The sequence below is a fragment of the Hydra viridissima genome, unplaced genomic scaffold, assembly GCF_058129835.1.
Source record: "Hydra viridissima isolate aposymbiotic clone 2 unplaced genomic scaffold, HvirCarnegie_v1 scaffold_7, whole genome shotgun sequence".
Taxonomy (NCBI): Eukaryota; Metazoa; Cnidaria; class Hydrozoa; order Anthoathecata; family Hydridae; genus Hydra; species Hydra viridissima.
Genome location: NW_028324306.1, coordinates 10624235 through 10640021, shown reverse-complemented (window position 1 = coordinate 10640021; position 15787 = coordinate 10624235). Strand labels below are relative to the sequence as shown.

Here is a 15787-nt window from a genome sequence, read left to right as displayed (position 1 = left end):
TTTTACCTAATTTACCCCCTATTTTAACGAAACTAATATGTTTCATAAAGGAGAAAATAGTTCAGTTTCGATAGTTAAATAGTTTTAAATTTCGAAAGGTTCAGTCGCTTAATCTCATTGCTATAAGTAATTTTTTTGAATAACTATGAATTCTACTTGTTGTTGCTGCTGGGAAAAGTTTGGCGAAAGATCTACATCATTAAAAAATATGAATAAAAACTTAGAGGAACAAATTCAGCTGTTTATCTTTCCAGGATATTCGATGAAAAACGAATGCTATCCATCAGTTGTTTGTTCTGGGTGCAGAAGAAATCTTTATAGACTTAAAAAGGGAGATTCGCCTCGTGGTGAATGGGGAGCTAAAGTAGCCAAGGTATATTTAATGATTTTTAAGTCCTAATTTTTATTATTCTTACTTTCTTTTTCATAAAAGTTCCTTTATTTAGGTTAAGTGGAAAACTCTTTTGAGGAGTTCTTCCAGTGCCAATGTCACTCTTCAAGATGAGACAATCAATTTACCTAAATCTAAATCAAGCTTATGTTCTTTTTACTATACATATCTTGCACCTGGTTGTCCTCATAACTGTAAACCCACCAGTGCAGTGACTAATATTATTTCATTAGCATTCCTACTAGGTTCTCTTCAAGCTGAGCAGGTAAAAAAAGGTTTTTGGTGATAGTACATAAATATTAACTACAAAAGTTATATCTTAGTACAAATTATATTTAGGTTGCTTCTGGAATCATAATAAGTAAAATGGCTTCAGAAAATTTGATTGATGGATCTACTTTTTGTTTATCTACAGGAGGAAATCCACTTAAAGTCACAATTGGCACACCAGAAAATAAAGCAAAAAGAATTTCTATCCAACAGCTTTCCCTTGAAATAATCAAGCAGTTACAGGTTGTACTAGAGCTGTCAAATAGAAAAACAAAAGAGATGGTTGCTACTCTACGCAAAGGTTTAGGAAGTAAACTATCCATAGAGCCTAATATTTTTGGTCGTCTTTCTGAATTAGAAGATTATATTTCTAATTACTACTATGTACAGAAGTGTGCATTTGTTGACAGTATAGGCCATGAAATTTTAAGAGATCTTGTTTATGTTCAAAATACATCAGATTTTGTGCTAGACTTGTTAAAATTACGTGGTTTAGACCCAACTTCAGCCTTTATAAGAATTTCATTGGATGGCGGTGGTTCATTTTTTAAAGTGATTATCAATATCTTTGATTGTCATAAGAATAATGATGATTCAGATGAGTTTTTCTAGCTATTGTTGAAGATATTCCTGAATCTAATTATAATTTGAGGCAAATTATAGAAAAGTTAAATTTGCAATGTGTCAATTTTTATGTTGCTTTTGACCTAAAATGTGGAAATGCATTATTTGGGTTATCTGGGCATTCTGGGAAAAGAGCTTGTTTATGGTGTGAGGGAATATCCACATTAGATTCAGGGACAAAACGAACTCTTGGCAGTATTGATTATTGGTACAATAAGTATTTAGAAAATAAATCAGTTAAATCATCCATGAAAGACTTCATGAACTGCATTAATCCTTGAATTTTGTATATTGATCTAGATCCAGATACTTTAATTGAGCAACTAGTTCCTCCGCCTGAACTTCATTTATTAATTGGCTTTGTTTCACTGCTAGGAAATTTTTTGCTTGATGTCTGGCCAGGATTTGATGATTGGCTAAAGTCAAAAAATGTCATTCAGAGAGGCTATCAAGGTAGAGGTTGGGATGGAAACAATTCAAACAAAATATTAGAAAACTTGGATTCCCTTGAAATAAGTAAAATAGACACTTTTAGTAGGAGAGATTTTTTGACTTTCACTTCTTTTATCAATCCACAGATGTATGTGTTTGTGTACTAATATATTTATGTAAATGATATATAAACATATACACATGATGTATAAATATGCAAGTATGTATTTTTATGCATACATAGGAAAATATGTATATTCATGTCTGTGTGTACATTTATTTAAGTATCTAAATAGATGTATATAAATTTATATATTAATCATAGGTGTATACATGTATTGATATGAATGTACTGTTACAGATATTTATAACTATGCTGTTGTAGATTTTATTTATGTATGAAATTAAATAAAAACATTTATGCTTATTTTTTTCAGATTACAATTTCCATATTAAAAAATTTAAACAGTTTGATTTAACAGATTAACTACAAACAAAAATTTAATAATATTTAAAAAAAACGACTTTTAATTTTATAAACGGGCCAAAGACCCCCTCAGGCTTACCCTTTTGCCCCATTTTTGACCTTTAGCAATCAACGTACCCTTTTGCCCCATTTTTGACCATGGCGATCAACGTAAGATTTCGTCTCTTTGAATCTTTTGATGATTGTTAGCACCGAACTATGTGATCGCTTTATTATTTTTCCAATTTCACGAGCGGATTTACCTTCCTGGTGAAAATGACCACTTTTACACGATCTTCATAGGTAATAGCTTTTCTGCTCATTTTTTCAAAAGAAAATATTTTTTTTTGTTTGAAATTAAATACTTTTATTGGTTTTGCGGTATTGACTCAGGTCATTAATAGAATATTTAAACAAAAAAAGGTAAAAATGAATTTAAAAAGACGTTTCCGCCGCATTTAGCACAAAAAATTCTTTGTGTTTCTTAACTTTTTCACAAAAAAAATGTAAAAAAAAATATCACTTAATATTTAATCCTTATTTTTATAGGTTCTATTAATTAATTTTCAAAAAAAAAAAATTATTTTTTCTCATGTTTTATTTAATATGTTTGAAAAAAACAGACTATTTTTTTTATCTTTAGAATAAAAATTAATTAAATTTATTTGAAAAAAATGTATTTTTTTATTTAGTGGTTCTTTACTTTCGTTTAATGTAGTTTAATGTTTTGTTTAATGAGTGTTTAATGTAAAAATATAGCTAACATTCATAAAATGTTACTGTTATGATGTGTGCTAACATAAGTGAAATTTACATTATTTACATCATACGACATCCAAACTTTTTACAGTGGTATTTACTACTGTAAGAGTTAAGATACAGCAAATACAATTCTAATTACAACATATTTGTTAATGCTTTTACAAAAACATCAACATTTTGTTGTAATATATTGTAATATTAGCACAATAAAAAACAACAGCAAAAGCAAGAAATTTACGAAATACATCTTGTAAATCTTTTGTTTCCCTTCTATAATATTATCATGGATAACGCACTAAACATTCAAAATAATGAGGATTGTGTAGGTACGTGTGCAAAATTTTTAAACTATTCAAATATCTAATTATTATACATTATTGTAAAGACCTTTAAATAAGTATTACAATGGTGAAAATTTCATAAAAAACTAATGATTTTACTAAAAGTTATGCCCATTTAAGTGTCAGAAATTCATTATAGGGAATGCTTAAGAAAACTGCAACCAACTAAAAAAATTAGCGTTCGGCTTACGGTAGTTTTATAATAGAACTTCATTGTTTATTTTTTAGCGCATTACTTTGCCTCGGTTTTATTTTTATTTAACTAATAACAGAATATGGTTTGTGTGTGTGTGTGTGTGTGTGTGTGTGTGTGTGTGTGTTGTGTGTGTGTGTGTGTGTGTGTGTGTGTGTGTGTGTGTGTGTGTGTGTGTGTGTGTGTGTGTGTGTGTGTGTGTGTGTGTGTGTGTGTGTGTGTGTAAATCATGTTTTGAATACTTAAAAAAAATCACCAATATTTTAAATAAGGTCTCATTTTTCTAAAAAAAAACAATTTTTTAATGAAAAAAAAAGTCAAATATACAAAATGCTCATAATCGTGAATCCCCCCCCCCCCCAACCTCTACAACAGAAGAATATTTGGTACCTTTATTGCGTGCAAAAATAGAATATGAGCGTTTCATTACTTTTTAATGAAATTTGGCAGGTACATAGAAAATAGATATATAAAATTGATTCAAAAGTTAGAAAAAAAACAAATCATCCCTTCAATGTCAATTCATTTCCAGAACAGGAATGAAGTTTTCAATAGCAATAAAATCACTAAAAACGTTAGTAACTGCAAAAAGAAAAAAAACAAATTGCAATAAACTTACAACACTCTACTTTTAAAATATCATCTAAGTCAATATAAAATTCTAAAAAAAAGACGAGAAAAATCCATCCTTACGACACTCTCCACGCGGAGAAAAAATGTTCACAGATTTTATCTTTAAAATCGGTGCCGTAAATCGCAGATACGCACGTACCTAGATTGTGGCAAAACGACATTCGGCCTAGACTCTGTAGCTGCAACAATCGGACCAGTATTGGCCCAATGACAAATGCTATCACAATGGCATACGAGTACTCGCCAGAAGCTTGCCAGTCTCGCGCCAGTACTAGCCCGTTACTGATATAGTCATCACGACGTGCGATGATTCACCTGAGTTCTGGCCCAGTATCTTGTGCTGTCTGGGATGATATCAACAAATTTTTGTACAAGTCAACAGTCTCTGTTTCTATTGTAATATTGAAGGATTGTTTTCGGTCTTGTGTTGTGATCATAATTCGGAAGATTAGCATCTCTTCATTGATTCGTCAATGCTAAGCCCGAAAGTTGTTCTTCTGCACAATGGCAACGTTTATCCGTTACTACTCGATAGCTACGCAGCACACATGAAGGAAATGTATGAGAATATGGAACTGTTGCTCAACCACATTTAGTATAGCAGGTACAACTGAAATATCTGTGAAGATCTGAAAGTTGTTGCTTTAGGACTGCAGCTCGGCTATACCAAGTACTGTTGTTTCATCTGTAAATGGAACCGTCACGCCAAAAAGTCACATTATTGTCGACAGAGATGAACATTCCGTTAAATGCTATTTCCAGGACAGAAAAATATTTCACCCGAACCGCTTGTCGAGCCGGCAAAGATATTCTTGCCTCCTGCTTCCTTTTTTTCTTAACTCTGCAAATGGGAGAAAATACATTCCGAAACAATAAATACTGAGTATTCTTTTGACAACAATAGAAAATAATAGATCAAAGAAGCCGCTTATAGCTTAAGGTAGGTAGTTGATAATTCTGATTACAACGTTCTAGATTTAACTCATTAAAATAACGTTCCGATTTTGTAACCAGTTTAAAATGAATACAACATGCTCTGTTATAAATCTCTTTTCAAGGCCTTTTTTAAAACCCGAGCTTTAATTTTTATTGAGTTTGTTGCAACGAACGGTTTATCATAAAATAGCTGTTCAAATGAACTGACGGTTTATCATAAAATAACTGTTCGTTTATTTTTAAGCTTAAAAGTTTATGGTTAATTTGATAATTTCTGTTTATTCTTACGTTTATTAACTTTCAGTTAATAATCTTTATTCTAATTTTAGTAAAAATTTGAAAGCTAAAAAAAGATTTAATGGATTATCTATTATTAAATAGTGAAATAACTTAAGATTCTCAGTTACTGGATGAATAAAGCTAAAGCTATCCTGCAACCATTTTTAACAACTAATAAACAAGAAAAACAATGCCGAAAAGAAAAGCAACCCAAGCGGAACATGAACGTATTTTCTTTGATTTCAGCTTATAAAATCTTCGAAAATAAAAATGGTAACTCGATTTTAGTTTCTCAGTGCTTTTATAAAACGTAACGAAAAAAACAACAACAAACAAACAGCTAATTGTTGCAAAATGGCAGAAAAACATTTCAAAGAGTTTAATTTTATGAAAGAATTTAAATATTTTTTTAAAGGAAACGATTATTGTACGAATAAAGATGAAGAAGAGATTTTGTTACGGAAAAAGATATTTGTCATACTTAGCGCATGTCATATTGTTGCATTCGCTCAAGCCAGCGGATACTTTATTCAAAACAATGCATTGCCTTACTTAACCAAGAGCTTAGGAGTAACTCCACAAATGTACGGCAATCTTATCTCGTTTACAGCTGTTGTTCAGCTGATTGGAGGTCCTTTCTGCGGAAGACTTGGAGACCTTTATGGGGGTAGATTACCTCTTATTGCATCTTTTATTGCTTTATCAGTTACTTGGGCACTGTTAGCCTTTGCGAATAGTATTCCTTTTTTATTTATGTCAAAACTTCCTTTGGTCATGGCCCACTCTCTTCAAAGTACTTATTTGATAATATCGGATGTAACAACGACACAGCAGAGAGCTGACATGCTCGGAAAGCTTGGTGTTTCACACGGACTTGGGATGATTGTAGGATCAGCATTGGGGGGATTTATAACTGGTAAATTAGGCATTAACTCTGCATTTATTATTGGTAGCGTTGTAATGAGTTTTTGCATAGTAATCACTGTAACCATGATTCCTAAAAATACTAACACAATAAGAAAGCAGCTAGCAATCTATTCAGGTGAAAAAGTTTATAACAAAGACGACATCAAGACCCCAAAAAGTTCATTTATGGGAATTAAAGAAATTTTTGAAGTTGCCAAAACTCGACATGTTGTATATGTTCTGACATTGAAAGTTATTACTGGAATCCCGTTTAGTGTATTGTCATCAATGTTCACTTTTATTATAATGGAATACTATCATCTCGGACCAAAAAGTAATGGAATGGTGCTAGCGTACTTAGGAGTTGTAGGCATGATTACGCAAGGAATTCTTGTGGGGTACCTTACACAGAAAGTTGCAGATGCTCCACTTATAATTATTTCCGTGGTGATGATGGCGATAGGTTTTTTATACTTGATAATTGCAGAGAGCATATATTTGTTTTGCGCAGTGTGTGTACCCTTGACAATAGGCGCATCCCTAATTCATGTAATAATTACATCACTGATTACAAAAATTGTACGAGAAAACCAAACTGGAGCTGCGTTAGGACTAACGTTGGGAAGCTACACTGTAATGAGAACTATTTCTCCAGCAATAGGCGGTTTCTTTTACGCGCATATCGGCTTTTTTTCTTTTGGTGCTTTAGGCTATTTTATTGATATGCTAGTGATTCTTTATTTAGCATTTATTGGTAGAGAAGACTTTAATTAAATTTTTACAGCTGATTAAAAGCCGCTCTATTTATTGCTATGTTTGCACGTTTATACATACTTTTATACATATGGTTTTGTAACAATAGATGAATAAAAAGTTTTTTAAATTTATTTTAAAGTAGTGTGATCTGTATAAAATGTCAATAAGTGATTTAATGCTCATTGATTACTAACACCAAAGGCTTTCCACTTATCTTTTGCATAGTCAATATTGTTTCTTTTATAAAGAGTTCAAGGTTTGTGTGTGTATAAGTGCGTGCGTGCATGCGTGGGTGTGTGAGTGTATGCGTGCGTGTATTTCTTGTTTCCTTAGGGAACTAAAAAGATTTCATAACCACCTCTTACAATAGCTTCTAGATATTCTAAATTATCAGCGAATCGTTTTTTACTACGTTTGTGAAAATTATATTAGTGTTCCTTGAAACCACACAATGTACTTGACCTGCTCAATTTAAATGTACGATTTCAAGGGACACATAGTTCCAAGTTTTAGAGTAGTATTTTAAGATGCTTATTGGGAACCAAGACAAAACCTTCTCATGTTATATATGGCTAATATTAACCAACATTAGAAAAATAGTTAAGAGACACCAGAAAAAGTATACATAAGTTGTCCCCTGAATGACTTTAACATGGTGGATGCTTGTGGTTATAAGAAGTCAAAAAAATAACAGTAACTTAGTTTACCTTAATATAACATTTTCTAATATACCATCTTCTAATATATCATCTTCTAATATACCATCTTCTAATATATCATATTCTAAAGCTCCGGTGCCAAATAATAAATATTAGCCATTCCAATTCTACCAGATTAAGTCAACATGAAAAAAAGCTTGGCAATTTGTTGAACCTTACTTTCCTTGATAATCTAGTTTGAAATTCGAGTCTTCCAAAGGCTGGTGTAGAAAAGCTGGTGTACTTGGGTCTAGATTAAAAGAATAGAGTTCATCGCAATCAAGTCTGAGAAATTCAAAGAACCAAGACATGAATTATTCTGCTTTTGTTCAGACACTAATGTTCTGTACAAATGATAACAATAGGAATTTACGGCAAAAGATTAACTACAATTTCAATAAGTGGGAAATTTTAAGGTAGGTAAAATTGATACTTTTTGTTTTTTGACACATCGGACAGAGACAAGTCTGAATGTTGATGAAAGCATGGTAGCAGTTTCTAAGTCCTTTTTTCTGAGAGTGTCTCAGAAAAAAGGACTTAGAATCTGCGCTTTTATCACACTTAAAACAAATTAACTACTAGATGAAAATGAAAAATGGGCGCCTATCTCACCTCAGACAAGGTAAGAAGGTGAATGAGAGAATTAAATAGATTTATTATTCTATCGAAATTCTGAGAACTAAATCTTTGTAATTCCCTTAAATGATTACTTTTACTGGATAGTTACAGTTCTTTGTACATAACAGGTCTTTGTAATTTGTAAATTAATAAGGCGTATTTTACTTTGAACTGTGAAACTTTTTCTAATAATGGGTTATCAGCGGGGGTAACACAGAGATAAGCATCAAAGTTACCCCATAACATGGGCTAACTTTGACACATGATGTAGTAATACACTTGGTACCATTTATAACTTTAAAGATACTGTTTTCTTGCTAAGTTTTGTAATAAAATTTAATGTTGCATCCCTTTTCATTTTTTTCTTCATGTAACTATCAGAAAAAATAATTAAACTGCTTCAGAAAAAATGCTTGGTAGTTTTAAGATGACGTCTTATAATTATCGTTGTGTGATCAAAAAATGCTAACGCCTTTTTGTCATAATGCAGCATATTTTCACATTAGTCTTTCCTAACGTGACACCAGATATAGTTTTTAAAGTTTTTTTCTTGTTGGCATGATGACTTTTTCAAAACTGTATCAAAAAAATACCCTGGTTAACCTTACATGATAATCCGAGGCGTGAAATTTTTAAACTTAGTTTCATATTAGATGCTTTTCACTTCTTCATGATATTTTTTCGTTCTAAAAATTTGTTGTAGTAGCCTGATGAGTTAAAATTCCCTCACAGCTTTGTTAGTGCTACCTGCAGGAAGGCAATTTCCCAGAAAAATTCACATAAATCTGGCGATAAAACAGAAATATGAAATTTTAGCCTCGTGTTAATACTTTCAATCTTCTCAAAAATATTATAGAAGAAATATTCTTTTCCGATTACCACAGTAATGATATTTAAGACCATGGTTTCTTTAAAACAGGGACTAATTTGTCACATTCCAGAGGCTGATTATTACGCCTTTTGCATGTCGAATTCAAGAGGCTGATTAAATGTTAAATTTACAGTTTGTGTAATTAAAGATCTATAAAAATTTATTGTCAAGGTTAACAAATGTGTCGCCCATTGATAAAAGTTCGCATAAAAAAATCGAAAAAAGAAGTTTCGTCATAGAAATCTTTTAAATTATTAGAAAAATTTTATACCAACAAAAAACCCGATCTTAAACAATTCCGTTGTACATTAAATGAACATTAAAATACAGGGATAGTTGTTCTTTCTTTGTCATCCAGATCATCATCTACAGTCAGGATTCCCTAAAATATTATTTAATAAAATATTTTATCATTTAATAAGGAAAATTAATTCAATGTTACAAACTTTAAACGGGTATAATAATAAGAATTGCTTAGTATAACAAGAAAGACAAATAAATACCATAAACGTAAAAAACATAGATGTAGCTGAGAGAAAATGCCATAAGTCATGATCATCGTAAAAGTTCAAGAAACGGCATTCTTTGTTTCCTTCCCGCGATTCTGCAGGACTCAACTAACAAAATTAAAAAATTATTTTGAAAATTGCTCCAATAAATTAAAAAATTTTTGAGCTCAAATGTTCGCAAAAAAACTTCAATATAAAAACCTGCCAATCTGTAAGCCCTTGAACAAAAAAAGAAATTGAAACTGCCCACAAAATAAGAGAGATAAGGACGCAAAAAATTGAAAGCAACTTGATTTTTTCACCGTTTCGCACCTCAAAAAAAAAAAAATAATAAAAATAGAATAAAGTGAATTCTTTAACGAAAGCGGTTATGAATGAAAGCAAATAAGCATCAGATACATTTAAAATCTTTTTCATTGAACAAAGATATTTACTTTCATAATGATGTAGAAGAACACATACAGCAACCCATTGCATATAATGATTCCGAGCAAATATGTCGCGAAATCTTTGGGGATATTCACAACACCGTTTATTGATCTACAAACGTATATTGAATCAAACAGAAAATTACATTTTTAAAGCGTTAAAAAAAAAAGTTGTTAAAAAAATGATCAATATTGTAAAAATCAGTACAAACTATCAGTACAAACTATCATAACTATTATCAGTATTTCTATTCAGATAAAAAGAAAATAATTTTTATTACTAAAAAAAAATTTAAATGGTTATTCTAATATTTCTTTTGCTTAAACGATCAGGTCAACTTATAAAGTTGCTTGTGTTTTAAACTTAGTTGATTTTTAAAATTAAAACTGTTTTTTTTTTTTTTACAAACAATAAATAATAAACCAAAACTCACAGAGCAAGATTTATTACGATGAAAATACATAGCAAAACAAAACGCACCTAAAAACAAAATTAGGATGCAACCTTATTTCTCAGCTGCATCAAAGAAAGCTGTGAAATTTTAAATTAAACTGTAAAAATTAAAATACATAAAAAAAAAATTCTTATGTTTAGGTAAAAAAAACAATTTTTATCATTAAAAATTTTTAAAATAGAAATTTGTCATTTCAGTTTTTTAATTTAAAAAGCAAAGGATAAAAAAATTTGATAAAATACTTAACCATATATATGGGTTTTGTAAACCACCTCCCAGGACGCACCCAGTTCATGCGAAGTGCTGGAAACAGAAGCATTTTTTAAAATAAAAAATAAAAGAATTGAACAATTTTAATCACAAAACAGAGAAGGTTAAAACAAACCTGTTTTTATTCTTCCGACGTAATAAATCCGAAATGAAACATAAAAACAAGCCAAAATGTGACTTAGGAGAAACAACATCCAAAAGATTAACGAGCGGAATACCTTAAAAATAATTTGAAAACAATTTCCATTTATGTGCTTAATGCAAATAATGTAACACATTTAAAAAACTTCTTAAATTTTTGCCAATAGAAACATCCAAAAGAATCTTTTGAAGCACAAACTATTTTTAAATTTTGCAAACACAGCATCAGTTGTAAAACTTATTTAAACTAGGCGGTGGTCTTTATTAAGATATGGTCCATAATACAGTAGCATGCAAAACTGGACAAGCTCATCTTAAGATAACTTTTAAATGAAAATTCCAATTTCTTTAAAATTCTCACTGGAATGTCAAAAAATTGAATGCAATTCTAAAAACAAATGAACTTTTACTGAACCTAAGCAACGTAATCATAAAAGTTCATTTTAATCAAATATGTGCATGCCAAAGTATCCAGGCAGAGCTAAAATAATAAAATTCCAATACTTTTGTCGGCTTTTACTAAATGTTTAAAAACTGTAAACAAAACATTTTTTTAGAAAAAAAAACAAAGTTTTTTTAATTAAAAAGATTGTTTTGAATAAATTTTTAAAATGACAAAGCAAAAATATACCAATTTAGCTATCAAAGAAGCGATATTGCCTGCAATTGAACAAGGCAGAACTACAAGAGACATATCGGATCAGTTTGATATAGGAAAATCAACAGTAGCGGATATATATAAAAAATATAAGGAAAGAAATAACAATAGGATCTCTCTAAAGTCAGAAAGGCCTCAAATTACATGAAAGATAAAATAAAATTTTAATTCATGCCATAAAAAATAATCCACGCAAAAATGTTGTCTTGTTAAATGCTGAAATGAAAGAATTTTATAATGTAAATTATAGTGTTGACACAACCAAGCATCATTTGAGGTCTGCAAATCTGTTTGAAAGACATCCTGCAAAGAAACCTTGTATTTATATAAAGAATTGAAAAGCACACTTGAGATTTGATAAAAAAAATATACAAAGATATCATTAAGGATGTTATGCTATCACATGCTAAATACAAAATGCCTAGAGGATGGATATTTCAGCAGGACAATGACCCAAAGCACACTTCAACTCTTGTGAAAGACTTTTTCAATACCATAAAAATTTGATTAATGGAATGGCCTTTGCAAAGTCCTGACCTTAATCCTATTGAACATCTATGGGAACACCTTGATCGACAGATTTTAGGTCAAAAACCAACAAGTAAACATGATTTATTTAAAATTCTGAAACAAGAATGAGAAAAAATAGACAATAATGTGATTATGAAGCTGGTGGACTAAATGCTTTGCCGCTGTCAAGCAGTAATCAATGCCAAGGGTTTTCTGACGAAGTATTAAAAAAATTTACTTTAAATTACAACATCTTTAATAAAAAAAATGTTGTAAAAAAAATTTACTTTAAGTATTTTTTTCTGCCTGGATATTTTTGCATGCGCATTAGGGTGGTCCTTATTTATAAGGAAAAAATTTTTTTTTTGAATTGTTTTGAAATTATTTGCCAGAATGTACCTTTATATAAGACATGAAAATATACCAAATTTCAGCTCAATCGGTTAATATTAACATGTGCCGCATTGAAGCTGAAGTTGTGAGATTCAATGTAAGGCAGTTACCTATAAGAACGACAATGTACGCTCGACTGTAAACATAAAATTATGCTTTTTTTTTTAAATTTTAGTATAAAAACATACTAATTAAAATAAAAACGTAAGATATAGTTTATCCTAATACTATATTTTTTATTTATTGAAATGATACATCCACTTCAGATACATATTTTGGATTAAAGTAAGCCTCCTTTTGTGGTGACTGGGAACTCTCTCCGGTACCCCTGATCCAGTACAACCTGAATAAAATAAAAATAATATTGAATGTGTTTTCTAAACCTAGCCTATAGAATGTGTTCAAGAAAAAAATAACAAAAAATTAAATTTGTTTATACATACCTGTATCAAAAATTGTTTTTGATGCTCATTTTTCATCATTTTTTCATTGTAATCCTCAATCAACTTCACTCCTCTTTCTGCAATATCATTTGTACATTTTAAGGTTGAAATGATATTTTTTCCTGTGCGATAATCCTCTCTGTTTTCCCAATTCAGCAGATCGTCCTGAAGAAATTCAACACAAATACTGAATCGTTTAAATAACTGAAGTGAATTGGCGGACAATAATTCAGTTGGTAGATCTTTTTGAACAAAATTTTGGACATCTCGGATTTGCAACGATTGTTTTTTCTCAATGACTTATGTCTCTTCATTTTCTTCTTCTTTTTCATTCACAGTCTCTATGTTTTTACTTGCACATTCCATAATTTTTTGAGCCATTCTAATTTTTTCAACTCTCTCAATTCTATCGTCAAATATTGCCATGGCAGCACACTCTTCACTTAGATACCATAAATGGTTTAAAAATTTTGTTATTGCAATGGTTGCAATATTTTCATTAACATTTTTAAATTTAACCAATTTTCTCAAAAAATATATATCATTTAGGGGAGCTCCTGTAGTATTCGTTGCTAAAAACCAGGCCTCTACATAACAGTATACAACGAAAACGCAACCTTTGTTAAAGCAGAACTGTATACAACCTCGCCCTAACCTTTGTTGAAGCAGAACTGCAGCTCCTTTTATACGTCCAGTTTGATGCTGTAGTATCAAAACAAAAGGCTTGAATTTTTTCGGTTAAATTCCATTCATCAGTGATATGGAATACAGCAGAGCAAACTTCCGATCCTCCTGATGATGCAATTCCAGGTACTCCTAATAATTGTTCAAAATCTAAACCAACCGCGATCACAGGAAGCCGATCAATTTTCTCATTTTTTGTGATATCAGGCAATAATTTAGAATCCCAATGCACTTCAATAAAATTTGCATCATTTCCTACCGATTTTATTGATGAATATTTTATTTTCCGCAAAATCTCTCTATTTCTTTTGATAGACGATCTATTGAGAACAAACTCGGTGATATCTATATTAAGAGCTTCTAGGACGGCAGAAATAATATGCATTGCATCCCTGTCACCCACTTTACATTTGTCCAAGGCAGCGGCCAGGCAAGGTGTCATTAACGTCTTTCGACCTTTCTTGTTTGAAGATGGACCCTGTTCAGATTCCAATATTAAATGTGTCATCTTCACTGTTGTCTTGATTTATCACTTTTTTCTGTGAATCTTCGTTTTCTTTATCTTCCATTTCAAAATATGCAATCGAACAACTAGAATTTTCTAACAAATCTTCTTTTCTTTTTAACTCTGCAGCTGTGCGTTTTTCTTTCCGCTTTTCCTTACGTAATAATTTGATATCTATTCCCAACATACAACCTACTCTACCTTTCTCCCTTTGCTTAATTAAAAATTCTCTATCTTCGGCGATTTTAATCTCATTTAACGCATTTAAGGTGGCAATATCAAAAAGGTTGTCTAAAGCTTCTTTAAAATCATTTTCTTTTTCTCTCTGCCGTTCAGTATCTCTATTTTTAGATTTTTCTAAATTTCTGACATTATCGTACAAAGATTTTAATTTCGAAATACAGTTTGAACGGTTTTGAACTGGGATTCTTGCTTTTTTCCAAAAAACGACCACTTCATCAATAACTAAAGCACTGCTGTCATTAAGATTTAAATTTACCACTCTCATGTTATAAAAAAGTACACTCAAAACATCTCAATTACATGGTAATTTACTACCGCAGATTTGATTTTTCATCACTCCAACTAGATAAATATTTTTCCGAAAAGTGGACATTTTAGCACTTTTATCAATTACTTATATAGTACGTCTTTTCTTATGCACTTCATGTACGAAACTAAAACGAATGTAGCATTGAACAAATAATATGTAAAAACAAAATTGACTTGTAAAGACTTGTAGTTGCGCTTGTAGCGAATTCAGAATGCACTTGGCGTCATAGCATGTTAGACAGTCAGATGCATGAAACTTTAAGGCCAATGCGACACATGTTAATATTATCGGATTGAGCTGAAATTTTGTATTTTTAATGTTTTGGTGTAACTGAACAAAATTACAAATAATTTTGAAAAAATATGAACTTTCGAAAATAAGGACCACCCTAATGCGCACATTTCAATAAAATGAACTTTTAAGATTAGATTGCTTAGATTTAGTAAAAATTCATTTGTTTTTAGAATCATAATCAACTTTTTGACGTTCCAGTGAAAATTTGAAAGATATTGGACATTTCATTCAAAAGTTATCTTAAGTTATGTGCTTGTCCAGTTACTTTTGCAGGCTACTGTAGATGATTATCCTCTAGTTTGTTTTTATTGTAAACTTTAAAATAGCATCAATGAATTGTGGAACTATTCAGATTCTGTTTTGTTAAAAATTCTTGTTACTCAGAAATCTTGTTACTTGGAGATGTTTCAAGATTGTATAAGAATACTGACAGGTACTTGCATTATGAAAAATATCTTTTTTCAATTCAAAAAAACATATTATTTCAGAATTAGTAAAAATAATATCAAAATAATAACAATTAGTAAAAATAGATACAACAAAGGATAATATTGCTACAGAGTAAGGAAACATTTAGACAGAATTAATCAAGGTGGAAGATCACAGTGTAACAAAATAAAAAAGTATGCTAAAAAAAACAGCAAAAAAGGAAGTAATGTGGAATGAACCAAAGTTTCTTAAAAATATTTTGATCCAAACCAAAAAAATCCTCATCTGGATCTAAAACCAAAAAAATAATGAAAGTATAAATTGCAGTATGCACTGAAT

At 30.5% G+C, this 15787-nt stretch overlaps 3 protein-coding genes and 2 pseudogenes across 7 annotated transcripts in view; 2 read left to right on the top strand and 3 right to left on the bottom strand.

The window, feature by feature from the left end:
• The window catches only part of LOC149886089 (uncharacterized), a 282044-nt gene that overhangs the window by 29278 nt on the left and 236979 nt on the right, over positions 1-15787 (bottom strand). The gene's annotated exons all lie outside the window — the stretch shown is intronic.
• On the top strand, positions 27-2132 carry LOC145189640 (uncharacterized; annotated as a pseudogene). Its single transcript, XR_016454569.1, has 3 exons — positions 27-373; positions 447-656; positions 731-2132. The product of XR_016454569.1 is annotated as an uncharacterized LOC145189640 (transcript).
• LOC145184653 (solute carrier family 22 member 18-like) lies at positions 4188-7189 on the top strand. Of its 3 annotated transcripts, none has more exons than XM_090094115.1 (3): positions 4188-5052; positions 5430-5600; positions 5743-7189. In XM_090094115.1, exons 2-3 carry the CDS (start codon positions 5459-5461, stop codon positions 7005-7007), a joined length of 1407 nt encoding a protein of 468 aa, XP_089950241.1. In that variant the 5' UTR covers positions 4188-5052; positions 5430-5458; the 3' UTR covers positions 7008-7189. The 3 variants fall into 3 exon arrangements, with proteins under 3 accessions (XP_089950241.1, XP_089950240.1, XP_089950242.1); XM_090094114.1 differs by having other exon boundaries at positions 5378-5600; XM_090094116.1 differs by lacking the exon at positions 5430-5600.
• The window catches only part of LOC145184644 (SID1 transmembrane family member 1-like), a 35775-nt gene continuing 29392 nt past the window's right edge, over positions 9405-15787 (bottom strand). Inside the window, exons 21-27 of the mRNA XM_090092476.1 lie at positions 10954-11056; positions 10816-10871; positions 10548-10594; positions 10120-10225; positions 9887-9997; positions 9680-9793; positions 9405-9558 (exon numbers count right to left, since the gene is read on the bottom strand). Coding sequence (XP_089948602.1) covers positions 9496-9558; positions 9680-9793; positions 9887-9997; positions 10120-10225; positions 10548-10594; positions 10816-10871; positions 10954-11056 — 600 coding nt within the window. The 3' untranslated portion in view covers positions 9405-9495. The remainder of the gene's footprint in view (positions 9559-9679; positions 9794-9886; positions 9998-10119; positions 10226-10547; positions 10595-10815; positions 10872-10953; positions 11057-15787) is intronic.
• Positions 12803-14109, bottom strand: LOC149886108 (uncharacterized; annotated as a pseudogene). The gene is made up of 3 exons (XR_016454160.1): positions 13765-14109; positions 12984-13718; positions 12803-12883 (listed from the first exon to the last, which is right to left on the bottom strand). The product of XR_016454160.1 is annotated as an uncharacterized LOC149886108 (transcript).